This window comes from Embiotoca jacksoni, unplaced genomic scaffold (assembly GCF_022577435.1).
Source record: "Embiotoca jacksoni isolate LCO1_2020_lvr unplaced genomic scaffold, fEmbJac1.0.p SCAF_10, whole genome shotgun sequence".
Taxonomy (NCBI): Eukaryota; Metazoa; Chordata; class Actinopteri; family Embiotocidae; genus Embiotoca; species Embiotoca jacksoni.
The window spans coordinates 20,111,077-20,124,822 of NW_027185230.1; the positions used below are offsets into that span (position 1 = coordinate 20,111,077).

At 43.2% G+C, this 13,746-nt stretch overlaps 1 protein-coding gene across 1 annotated transcript in view; it reads right to left on the reverse strand.

Moving 5' to 3' along the window:
* Window positions 1–13,746, reverse strand: part of LOC138212253 (WD repeat-containing protein 70) — a 40,314-nt gene that overhangs the window by 14,446 nt on the left and 12,122 nt on the right. The window contains exon 10 of the mRNA XM_069172560.1: window positions 7,694–7,868. Within this exon, the coding sequence (XP_069028661.1) occupies window positions 7,694–7,868 (175 nt within the window). The remainder of the gene's footprint in view (window positions 1–7,693; window positions 7,869–13,746) is intronic.

Below are 13,746 nucleotides of genomic sequence, written 5' to 3' on the forward strand. Positions count from 1 at the left end.
ACAACTTATGAAATATCAACAACTTAACACACCGTACTCACCGCATTATTTAACCAGACTGCAGACCACAGACATTTACATTGGCCAGCTTTAAGGTTCCCGTCTCATACAGGGTATTCAGATTTTTCCTACCTGAAACAGTATTATAATATTATTATAATATTCCTACACTTTAACAGCCAATAACGCTCAACAGATGCACCTCTGACTGCAGCCCAGGCGAACGCCACCCGTTTGGTTCGTGGGTGTTATTAGCCATCCTTAAACGCTTGCTGTGTGTCTGCCAGTGACAACAACTATCCATGACCACCAGGATTGTAAAGCAACAGCATGACAGACAGCAGTGCTTCTCAGAGTTTTATTTTGAAATAAAGTCAATAAATAACACACTCTTCTTCCTAAAACAGTTAGAGAGGCACTCTTTTACACAGCCTCTGGAGAATGTAAATGGTAAATGGTCTGCAGTTGATTACTGCTGTTTTACCTCGAAGAGCTTTACAATTGTTGTCTCCCATGCAAAGTGCTCGTCTGCCGTAGGGAGCAACACAGCTTGCGATTGAACCGGCAACCCTGCAATCAGTGGACTCCAGCTCGACCATCTGGGCCACAGATGCCCTATAAAGCCTTATGTGGAGCTTTTTCAACAAGCTTTGTCAACTCTGGCAAAATACAGAGTTATCTGATGAACTATTACTGTCTTAATAATAGATGAATCCATTTTTCAGCTGTCTGTAGTCACAGCTACTCAAATGTGAGGCTACCTTCTTTTGTCCCGTGTGAAGGTGAACTGAATTATCTTTTGGTTTTCAGACTGTTTGTGAGACATATTAAGAAATTCTTAAATGTCACCTTGGACTTTAAGAACGTGTTTTGGCCGTTGTTCATCAGCAACTTAACGACCAAACAGGGACTCCGTGATCGAGAAAATAATCCGTAGTTGCAGCCCTAAATAAGGGTGGATGTCCTTCTAAAGCAGAGCTGGTATGCATTCAGTCGTAGTTGATATTAGCAGCTTCAATGGAAAAAAAAAAAAAAGTAGTTCACACATTAAATATAAAAACCTCCCAACTGTTTAATGAGGCAACCTTTTCACCAAATCATGTGTATAACTCTGCCCGTAACCACATGTCGCTATATACAGGACGAGAATGTGATCTTCCTCCACGTGGCTGATGACCAGTATGCATCGCTGAAAACCAAGTCGGCTTCATGACATTTCATTTGAGGTCGTTGTACAGAGGTGAGAAAAGTCAGTCAGAGTGAATGTTATCTCATCTCTGTAGTTCATCTGGGAAAAGCAGAGCTCGAGATTCAAACAGCTATTCAACATGTACGTTTAACACAATTTCCAAGAGTGAACCTTGGTGACCTCTTGAAACGACCCGTTTCAACCCCAAATATATTTGATGCACGATGACATACGTAGGAGGAAAAGATGATTCTTATATTTGAGAAGCTGAAAACTGAAAATATTTGTTATTTTTACTTGCTAAATTCCTTCAAGCAATAATTGCTTATTAACATTGCGAGTGCTTAATTTTTTTCAGTCAACTGAATAACTGTTTCAGTCCGACATGCCTCGATGCCTCGCCTTCCCTTTCCTCCCACATTCACTTCCCAGTGCCTTCGTTTTTAACCTGGGCAGAGCGCAGCCAGATAACAGAGATCGATCATTACTAGACGGCCAGTGAAGCAATAGTCTGGGAAGTAAAGGCTTGCTAACACTCAAACAAACATAACCTTGGTTTATACAGCTACATTTTCATTAATTCTCAACGGAATGCAAATAAATCAGTGAAAAGAGAATTGCAGCAATGCAGGCTTTTGACCAGAAAAAAGTGGATAAGGAATTTGAAGTGAGCACAGAGTGTGGAAGACAGATAAGATAGAGAAATATAGAGAAAAGCTCAGGAAAATAAAATTGCAGGAGAGAGTGGAGCGTGAGGTGAATGAGTGATGGGCTCTCACGATAACGGAAGGAAACGAGGCCATACTTCACTTCCAAAGCAAGTGGAGGGAAGTTATTAACTTGCACGAGACAGATAAGACTGTTACCTTGGACTGTAGATAACACGGATTACACTTCTTCAGGCTCCAGCTATTTAGTCTGTGTCGTCTCCCCGGGGATAATGTTCTGCTCCTCATCATCATTTTACTTAGAAATTACATTTGACTCAATTCTATTCTTCTCGTTTGTTATCTTTGAATATCTGCCTATTCTTTTACTTGCTGCACTAAAATTGACTTGGTGGAAAACTAAAAGTCAAGAGGTCAATTTAATACAGAAAGTACATTTGCTAATACAGCAGGCTGTCTCATGCTTACTAAAGGAGAATGTGTGTTGCCCCTCAGGGCCTCATTTCAACCCTGCTGTGCTTTGCAGTGCCAACGGAGGAGTGTATCCACAGTTTATCCATATCAAGGTCTGGTCGGGACCAACGGCTGGGTGGGGTCAGCAGACTATGAACCGGAGGGTTTGAAGATGATCAATTATCTTGTAATTATCTTGTCCTGTGATGTTGCTGAAGCTCATAAATCTGAGCCAGAAGATCAGATATTCCAGGCTGCTCTCTAAGGTTTGTAGGAAAATAACAGCGTGTGTGACGTGTTGATTTTATGCCACCAAACATGTAAATATTACACAATAAATACACTGGAGGGAGAAAGTGACCACATTTGCCATAACACCAAGAAAACTGCCCAGATGTGGGTTTTTTTTTCTCCATCAGTCTGTTCCACGACCTCAAAACGCATGTTTTTCCACTGCGGCCACACGTTTTCGTCACATCCACTAATAAGGAAAGTTACGAGCTCTCGTTCGACCGGTGATTAATCACTTTACAAAAAGTAGTTTTTTTCCTTTTTTTTTTTTTTTTATCTGACGTCTTTCTTTCCAAGATTAACACCATCTGCTTCTCGCACATGCTGTGTTTTTGACCCCCTTCATGTTGTTTTGTTATGTTATACTGTCTTCTGTGTCTGTTTTCTATGAACTGAAAATCATTTTCAGCATGTCCTTTTGTTTATTCAAAAAATATTGTCTCATCCTAACAGACAAATTACTGGAATGAGGAAAGAACTAACCTTGTCTGACTGTGGAGCAGATAGCGAAGATAAAAACAGAGAAAAAGAAACATAATGTAAATTCAAGGCAGAAAATAAGAAATATTTAATAGCACCTTTAATACGGAGCTTTTTCAGACGCACTGCAGCTATTTCTAGATCATATACTGCTGTTGTGAAAGCTCGAGTGTTTATGTTCTATCCTGATGTTGGCTGGCGTTGGAAGATGCCATGGTGTTTGCTTCCTGTGGTAATCTACACAGCCGGCTTGTGAAACCGGATTCTCCTACGCTGTTTGACGCCTGGTGACATCCTCTGAGCTGCCGTCTTCTCTCCGGCTAACAGACACCTAACTAAATTCTCAAGATTTTATTCAGGCTAATGTGAGTATTTTTTAAACCGTGTATAAGGCTTGTTAGCAACGTAAGATTTCAGACATGCATGCATAAATGCACACACACAGTCATGAACCACATTTACACAAAGTCAGCAGCAGGAGTTGATAAGGAGTTGAAGGAACACAGCACTGGGTTTTATTGTCAGCAGCCTCTGATAACAATCCACCACCGCGCCAACTGCTCCAAATCACGCTATCCGAGTAGGATTATATAAAAACTGCAAGAATCTACATCTCGGCTTCTTCCGCACTTTTTAGAAGCTGCACACCTAAAGGACTTAGCGATGCCCAGTGAGCAGCCGGTTTAACATCTCACTCTGACCTCTGTAGCCGTCTGCAGATCGAGTGGCCAAACCACAGTCGTGAACAGCTGCTCTGATCTTTCATGGAAATCAACAAGTGGTAATGGTGAGGCGGTGTGTGTTAGAGAATCACACCGCAGTGAGCGTCCACATAATCCAAAAGTGAGCTATATTACAGTAACTGTATTCCTCTATGTCTCCGTTAGAGTCCGTACACGGCAGGACTGTTTGGTCAAACATGTCGTTTCCAAGTCCTGTTAAAGGTTAAAACGTGGGAACAGCAGGGAAAGCAGCTCAAAAACACCTCTTCAAAGGGACTTCGTGACCCCAGCATGCAGGTAGGGTTGAAGGGAGGGATAATCAGACTGTGTGGCAACGACAGAAACAATGGACCGGTCACAATGGAGGGACTGAGATACGGTGTGAATGTTTACGGACAGGCTGAGTCTGGATAGCTGGTGGACTCTTTGGATTGTTTTTCAGATGCTTACAGGAGGACAGCTTCATGACGAGGATCCCACACGTTTCAATCTGCAGAAAGATCTTTCTTCCTCCTTGTACTGCATGAGAACTGTGACTCGCTTAATAATGTAGAACACTTTAAGAAGGTTTTCTTCCCATTAAAATCTAATTTTAAAATCACCTGGCAGAGAAATTATCAAACGTGTCTGAAACTGATGACAGCTATCTAAAAAGATATGAAAAAACAAGAGAAAAACCCTTTCAATGAGGAACTAAGCCGAAATGTTTACTTTACTGAAGTCTACTGTACGTCACGTGTGACTAGAATAAAGCAGAGTTTGGTATCAGGAACAAGATGTGATGAAAACAAGAATCAGAACAGACCCAAAGTAAAGAAAGGACTTTCTGGCTCTGAATCCTCGTAACACTGCTCGATCGTTGTTGTTCCACAGCTAAAGTTTAAAGTGTGGCAGGTCATTTCTTGCACGGCCGGCATTTGAGCAGTTTTTGATTGCCATGTGTGGGAAATATCTGGGAGGCAACCCACCCGTCGGTTTGTGAACTGCTGCTCCGAAGACTCCAGTTCGGCATTTTGGTTGTCGCCATCTTGTTGTTTTGGAACCAGAAGTGACCATATTTGGACGAGTTGGGGTGGATCGGACCGAGAACACAAGGACACTACATCCACCCTCCTGTACTAGAAACCTGACTGCGCCCCAGGCCTGTCAATCAAACCAGGCATGCTCCCAAACATACCCTTCTTTGAGGCCTAATATCTAATCAATTAAGTCATTATTTTCAGACGGAGCACCAGAACACTGATCAGAGTGGGTTTAGTTCACGGCATCAGAACGACTTTGCACGAGAGGAGTTGACGTGTTTTGAATGGGAGTCTATTGGAACTACAGGTTTTTAGGAGCCGCCTTAGTGGCCCACAATGGTACTGCACTTTAGGGCACTTCTGCACAGGCTCCACTTTTCAGACCCGGAGAAAACAGCAATTTTTAGATACAGTCTATAGAAATATCAGACTTTTCTTTTGATTGAGGTTTGATGGCTGTGATCAAGCCATTACACAGAAAACAAGAGAAAGTTTGCCATGTCATGTGATGATAACACTGCACTGTAGTTTATCAAAACCACCTCCTCTGAAGTCTGGAAACATGTAAGTTCACCAATGACATCATGGCATTCCTCGGGTCTCTGGGGTAATGCTTTGGAACAAAGACCTGCACCCTGAATGCACCAAGTATCAGAGCGCACATTACCTGGCAACCATTTAAATGCAGTCTTGTCATTCTGGCACCGATCGCTCTGGTCAGAGAATGAACATGCAATCACTCTCTGCGGCAGTCCACTAAAAGAGACCTACTTGACTCCCATCATGGGATCAATCAACTCAAGTCAGGGTTCAGGAACACGATGTGTCATCCTCAATAGCTCCTCTTCAGCCTGAGCGATAGATCAAGGTCATGTACATGATTGATCATGATGGAATCTGCCTGCATATTCTGGCCATGAGTAATAATACAACAGGAGATAGGCCTCATTTGGGAGGAGGAGGGAGCAGCAACATAAGCATCAGGAGGTCAGCTCCTTTTTTAGGCTTGTGGCTGAATCGGAGTCAGCAGCACAGGTCGCTGCTGAGGGCAGAGGCCACCGGCTGAATTCTTGAGCCATTCAGACAGGACAGGCTCCAGTGGTCAGGAAACAGACAGGACTATTGTAAGCTGCTACGGGACGCAGGGTAAATATTTAGCTTGGACAAGGAGGGGTAATAAATGTTGAGTGCTTTAACCCAATCGCGAGAAGCATGCCGCTATGAGCGGCCCAGCGGCGGGATGATGGGCGACTGGAGAGGAGGTGGGAGTCTACACCACATTCATGGAGACACTTACAACAGCAAAGCATTCACAGGGAAACTGAATTGTTTTGAGCCCTTTGGTTATGAAGTTGGAGTAATTAGCATGTAGCCTATTTCCCATTTGACTAATCCGGATAAGCTCTTCTGTCCAATCAAGCTGTTCCAACTCACTAACTACAGCTTCATTGTCACTATCTCTATTCTCAGATGAAATACCAGAAGCACTCAACCTCGTCCACATGTACAGGAGGGGTGGACAGAGGAAAGGATACGAAGCGGAACCAAACAAAGCAATCATAGTGGAAATGTGAAGAAAAATAACCTGCTATTGTCCAGTTAACTAATGAAAACAGTCTCATGATTGTTCCAACTGTTCCAAACAAATTGTCCTGAAACTGGGCGTCCTGGATAGAAACGTGTGTCCATCAATGTTATGTTGCATCTCTTATAGCGCTTTAGGTTTATAGTGCTGCAGGACTCTCAGGTGAGCGAGTATTTCTCACACTGGTGGAAAAGCAACTTGTGAAACCGTGTTTGCAAAAGAGCGAGTTGGAAATGTAACACGAGGCCAAACTGGACTGAGACCTCCGATACGTCATCGTTACACTGAACCCCGGAGCGGTAGACGTACAAGTCGTCTTTGTGCCTGATGGACAGGAAGCTAACAGAGTAACTATCAGAGGAAAGAACACGAGTGGAGCAGAAGATCTCCTCGATGGAGGATGGAGGAGGCGCTTTCTTCAGCCCTGAATGGAAGTCATTTCATCAACAGTGATTATTTATCAAATTACTCCAGTGAAAACAGGCATCTCAGTGAGTTCAGTGCTTCCCGGGAGCCAAAATCAACTATTACATCAACAATGTGAAGCTTGATGAGAGGAATGTACACTTTGATCACTTAATTGTCTAATTAACTAATAGTGGAAAATGAAGGAAATTGTGATTGGGCCTCCCAGCAGCTTCCACGTAACTCAACTCAATCATCACACGTCAGTTCATTCGCTTACATAACCAGCTATTTTGAGCCATGCTAGCAACGTGGCCGTAGCGATGGCAACCATCGTGGTCCAGAAGGAAGCATCTCAAGGATTATGGGATGGATGTCTCCTAATGGCTTTGTTTGTTTGTCTCTAACCAGGATCAATTGTAATCACCTAGTTGTTTCCTTATCTTACAGTCTTCTGCCCCTCAATAAGAGGAAGAACTTAGATTATAACTAAACACCTAAAAAAACTCTCGTCAGCTGCAATCGAGATATTTAATAAATCCTGGTGAACTAAAACACCAGCGGGGGGCATTCAGCTGGTTGCAGTCTGCAGCCTGAACACTAGATGTCACTAAATCCTTCACACTTCTCCTTTAATAATATTCCCAGATATTCCGAGGTTTGAACAAGCATTTGGAATTCTTCAGTGTTAGCGAGTTGCCGACCTCTGACCTCTCTGGCCTGTGACCGGGTGACCCTGATCATGAGTCTCACGGCTCGGCCATAACGAAGCAGACGTCCTATGTTTACAACGCACTGCACATCGTGGTGTGTGTGTGTGTGTGTGTGTGTGTGTGTGTGTGTGTGTGTGTGTGTGTGTGTGTGTGTGTGAGACTCACGCTGAGGTTTCTGTCCCAGATTTGAATGGTACCATCTTGGCAGCCTGCTGCAATGAGCTTTCCATCGCGGCTGTAGGTGCAGCATGTGGGCGTGACCTTCTTCCCCTGGAGGGAACGAGGTTTGAACACAGACTTGTGCTTCTTCTCCGACTTCAGGTCCCATGTTCGCACAGTGCTGCAGACAGACAAGAGAACTTCATTTATCCTCACCCAACTGTCAATCATTAAATATCTGTACCTCAAAACATATTTGATCATTAACAGCAACGACTGCTATTATAAATCAGAATGCTAGAGACACAATGAGCCCTGGTGAATCTCATGGAGGTGAGGTGAGGCAGCTCAGGGTGAAACAGCAGAACAGTAGATCAGTCTGACAGGTCCGTCTGAAGCTTCCATGAAATCCTGATTCTCTTTCCTCCATCTGTTGAACACATTACACAACCTGGAGCCCTGAGGAGGCGGGGTCTAAATGCATACCTTTCATAATGTACTAATGACAGATTTTATTCCCAAACGTCATAAAAAGTAAGTTCAACAAGAACCTTCCTCATGGTTGCAGGTTTATATGTCAAATATTGAACACATTAAACTGAATTTACACTTAAACTACGCAAAACTTAGTATATCCAAGTCTTCGTTCATTCATAGAATAAAACAACAACAAAACCAACATGTATAAATCTTAATTTGTGTTTCTGTTATTTGACTCAATTATCTGTTAAAATTGGGGGTTGATAATTATGTTATTCTGCCTCTTAGGGCTTAAAAGTCCAAAGAGCAAGCATGCTTCCTCCGAATCAGATTAAAACAAGGTGGAACATTTCACCCTTGACCCTGTTGCCATGACAACTTCTTCCGTCCTAACCAGAATTTAAACCTAGTTTACATTTGTAGATACAGCTCATAGTTTTAAGTCAACTAGCTCAGCATCGTTTCCTGCGTCTGGGTATCTTTCAAATATTTTTCAAAGTCAATTGTCTTTTTAAAACCAATTTCATGAAATCCATTTTAACAACAATAAAAGTACATTACACATTATGTTATACATCTTTAGTTTAGAGGGGGAGAGTGTAACCCAGGTATTTCTGTGTCTCTTGCTCGGTGCTAGCTGGGCACACAGCAAAGCCTCTGCAGCCAAGTTTGAACAGAGTGAAATAAAGCGCTCTAATGTGAGATTTACCTGAGCTGAGTTTATCCAGCTAAGAGTGCTGCCAAGAGTCTGCGTGCTAAAAGCTACATCGGCGAAAGGACACTGATGACATTTCCTCATGAAGGCAGCGAAACTTGTGCATTTGAAAACAAAAACGTATTCGTGTGTATTTAGCCTGGATATGTTTATGAACTGAAAAAGACTCACGCACTGACACCAACACTCATGTCAGACAGAGTACATCCAAATGTGTCTGTGACCTCCTGCTTGCTTTAGTGGGGTCGTGACCTTTGGGTCAGGGGGTCAGCTGAGGAGTATAAACACACAGGCAGCGCTGCTACTAACAGCCAGGCAAGGATTCCTCCACAGATACACACTCAGCAGTGTTTGGATAAGTCTAACAATGTGATACAAATGCCAGCTGAAGACATATGGTTTGAGTAAAGACTGGCGAGGGTCAAATAAAACTCTGTTTGATGCATAGTTGTGTTTAAACCTACATAACACAAAGCTGGTCATAAATTAAAAACTTCTCCTGCTAGGAAATAAGTGCAAAAGCCACGTATATAAAAGAAAAGTGCAATTTGAAGGCTTCTGCATTATACAGTAAGTGTTTAGACGAGCAGGTATACATGCGAGAGTGAAGGAGGAGTGAACGCCGTGGACTCGATGAGGAATCGGTCCACCTGCTGCCTCATACAGCCTCTATTTTATTTACAGAGGACTGCAGGCGTCTGTCAGGCCAATAAAGACAACATAACCTTTAACGTAGCACACAAAACATGGAATGCTATTTATCGAAAGGTCTCTTTGTTGTGTTTCTCAAAACACGGTTTTCCCTTCAATCAGCAGCCTCCTGTTCCTGAACCGACGCTCCAGAGACAGAAAGGTGAATGTGATAAAACGAGAACTATACAACCTCAGTCATGCATGAGCACTTCATGAGGCAGCGCAGTCGTTCACACATCAACTGAGGGGTGACAACTCGCCCGGCCCAGATTGTATCTGTCTGTCAGGTTATAGTGGGGGTGATGCTCGCTGGGATCGCCTTCTCAGATGACGAGATAAGGACGAGAGACGGAAAAGAAAGGCGTGCGTCTCGTATAGAGTTGTTTACTGGTCGAATTCCAGCGATAGCTGTGCTGCCTGATGGCCGGTTGACTGACTAACTGGGGCTCTGTTATGAGAAAGGAGGATTAGGAGGGAAGACCCTCCATCTTCCATCACAGCTGAAGAAGATAAAGTGGGGAAATAACAGAGGGATTTGGGAGGCAGCGCACACAACTGCACTCAAGCAAGTAAGCCAAAGGAGAAACACTGTCGGAAGTACACAAGTGAGAAGCTGACTCACAGTTTTACATTATTACAGAAGCTACAAGCAAGAAATCCAACCAGAAATGGCCTGTAGGAGAGCAGGTAGGACACCACACGGACAAAATGAAAAAAATCTGTCCTGAATTCTTTGAGTTAGACTCAAAAAAGCTTTTCAGATTTAATCAAGCAATCGTGTGATAAGATGCTTTCCAGCCATAAAGATGTGCAGTTCAATAAGAAAGGAAACCAACTCTGCATTCACATTCACAAAAGAACTAGAGGTTACTGTCAGTCACAAACTCAGCCATGACTGTAAATTGAACAAGAAGGATAAATGCACTGCTTTAAGTTAAGGTATGTGCATTCTTGGGCAGGATATGGAACACTTGCAGTGTAAAGATGGGAAACAGTCGGAGACGCGCTGGACTGTGGATGAACCTGATGCGTCTGACCGTGTGAAGCGCCCCAACATGCTCACACACCTCGTGGTGTCTGTCGTCGCTCGTCATCCCTCCTTCGTCACGCAGATCTCACTTAATAACATAAATGCTCGTTTTCATCAAGAATCCAAAGTAAGCTATCGCCAAGCATTTGGCTGATAACACTGAAAAACAGATCTCCAAGATCAGCGTGCTACAAATGATTACGAGGGGTGGAACAAATATGATGTCATCGCTTGATTCACCCACAATCGTTGGCTGTTTTTCATGAGGTGGATGAGTATCAATAAACTATGATTAGGTTTAAACTACTATCGTGGCTTATAATGAATAGAAATATATAGTTATTTTGTTAATTGCAATTATTTCTGTGACAATTTATAATCAACTCTAAATGTCACGATCGTGGCCGCCGTATTAATTTCATCGGTTTAGACACAAAACAAATCAGAAATCTGCTTTTGTGTGACTTCATATTTGTGGACGCTCTCCAAAGATAATTCTTCAAAATGACGCATATCAAATCATGCGTTTGGTTTGCGCACATGATCCAGACAAACTGTTTGTTCCTCAGCAGTAAGAGGACGTGCCATGTTGTCCGCTGGGTCTCCAGGTCCAGCTGCAGCCCTGCAGCAGGCCAGCACGAAGGGAATCCCTGGCATTTCAACCTCCTGGAAAACATTCCTCAGATTGTGTGTATGTGTGTGCACACATGCTCGAGTGTGCCTCAACACTCCACAGAAGTAACATGTGGGCCCAATTAGAAAGTCGCCGTTTGTCCTATCATCTGCTCCGCTGGCTGAAATTTCAGTCGCACAAAAGCACATAATATGAATTTCTGATGGTTCTCCGGGGCACGATAAAACCAAGAAGCAGCTATATCTCGTCCTTACAGACAATCTTTTCACAGTCTTATGGTCTCAGTACTTGAAGTAGAATGGCTTGTTAACTTTTAACCAAAATTATTGGAGGTTTTTGAGCCACTTTTGGTTTCCGGTTTTGTTCATTAAAAAAAGCTGCAGCGCTGAAATCACACCGCTGACAAAAAGTCCCGTCCATATTTTTAGTTTACTTCAAGTTGAGTCCTGCCAAAGAAATCCTTCCACCGGGAGCAGAACCAGCGCACACTGCCTTCACTTTCTGGGAAATAAATCTGTGGGTTTCAAACAGGTGTTCAGTCTTTCAGCAAAGACTTAGTTAGACTTAGTTTAAGTGGCTCAATGCTTAATAGGCATTTGGCGCTCTTGGATCAAACAGGAATATTGTTGGAAAACATTGTGCCATTTTACAATTGAAAACTCTCAAACAGAAGGAGAGAAAAATGTGAAATGTTGATAGATTCACAGCCATCTGACCAGAAGTGCTTTTAATAACCGGCTGGAGTCGCACAGTTCTGCTGGAGCTCCATTCAGTCCTCAGTTTGCATGAACAATCACAACCACCCTGCTGCTGCATTCTTACAATGGCTTCATCGGTGCTTCCCGCTCATCCACTTCCTCTCAAGGAAAAAAAAAGTCTGTGTTAATGAAATCATTGAAGGAGCCGGGAGGCAGCTCTCATGAATGAGATTCCACACAACTGCAGGGGATCTTTAATTAAGAAGCTGGGCGGTCCACTGATCATCCTTAATAAGCTATTCAAATAAACACAACAAAGGCTTTCTAACTAGGCAGGAAGACCTGGACAAGCCTAGATGTTGGTCTAGTGTTGAAGCAGACAGAGCCAGTAGGAAGACACCCACTGGTACCACAGGCCGACTGCTGGTCCATTCTCCAGACTACAGCCCGGCCTCTCGGCAGAATCTTCACTCATTCAAAGGATGGAGCAGCAAACATCACGAGGTGGAGGCAGAGAAAGGAGGAAACATCCTTTGATGGTCCGTCTATATCAACTGGAGCCTCAATAATCCACGTGGACTGAAAAGCCCGGCTGTCCATAAGGTTTCTGTGTTACATCCGGACTCCCAAAGGTCCACCAGTGATGGTACAGCGGTGGCACAGTTCTGTTTCCCGCCTTCGTGGCAGCTGCAGAGAAATCTGCATTAATGCAGATACGCTTTGTACAACAGACAGATTTCTGTTTTTCCCTCAAGTTCATGTATTAGTTATGAGAAAGAGAGACACTTTGGCATCCATTGACAGAAAGATCCTGGACATGCTGTCTATGATGTCACAGCAGGATTTCACATTCGTTGGTATTTTAGCAATTACAAAAGCTAGATAATGTAAATGTGGTAAAAACAGGGAAAGTTCACAGCTGTGGCGGGTCGACAGTCAATCAAGCAAACTCTCCCGAACACATACTGCATATCTTAGTTATAACGTCTACTGTAGAGCGAAGAGCAACTCATTGTATTTAGACTGTTTATTGAGTCCGTCAGTGTGTTCAGAAACATTTCTGTCAGATTAATTTATTCAGTTAAATCAGAAATTCACTCAAACCTTGAGCATTTTTTTTTATATATATAAAAGTGTTTAAAAAATGCTTTAAGGATGGAAAGAAAACAATCATGTATATGTGCAAAAAAAAAATCTCAAAAGATGTAATTTTACAAAATGACTGACTTGACAAATGTTTTAAAACTGCCTGACAACAAGCAGTTGGCGCTGGAGGATCTGTTAAACTGTCCTCTGGTTTATATTGTGAACAAGATGGGAATTCTACTTGTAAGCAACTACAATTTGACACCTGTTTAAAGCTTCAGTTGCACCGTGTGCCCAGAAGCAATAAAAGGGACTTTTGGTTGAAGTGGCAGGTTTGAGGGTTTGGACATTAACTAACATGATGAAGTAAAAGTGCAATATGGTCAATTTAACAAGGGTTAAATGGACAACCTCTTCCACCTGTGAATCAGTGAGGCTGCCTCTCTTTCCACCTCGGTGACCCAGGTTGCGGTGCTGACCCGGTTCTGCTGCTGTGAACCTTCCTCCCATGCAGCTGCTCTCCACTGAATGGCTCCCTGTGCGCTGCTCTCCTGTGTGCTGGCTCGGGGCAACACCCAGTGCTAACGTGCCAGGGGAGGATTTCCAGAGCCTCAATAAGAGCTAAATAAACCAACCTCCACATCTGGGAGAGCAGTAACACTGGTAAACACTGGGCCGAGGCCTGCCCACAAAGCCAGGCCCTTGTTTCCACTTAATGATGAT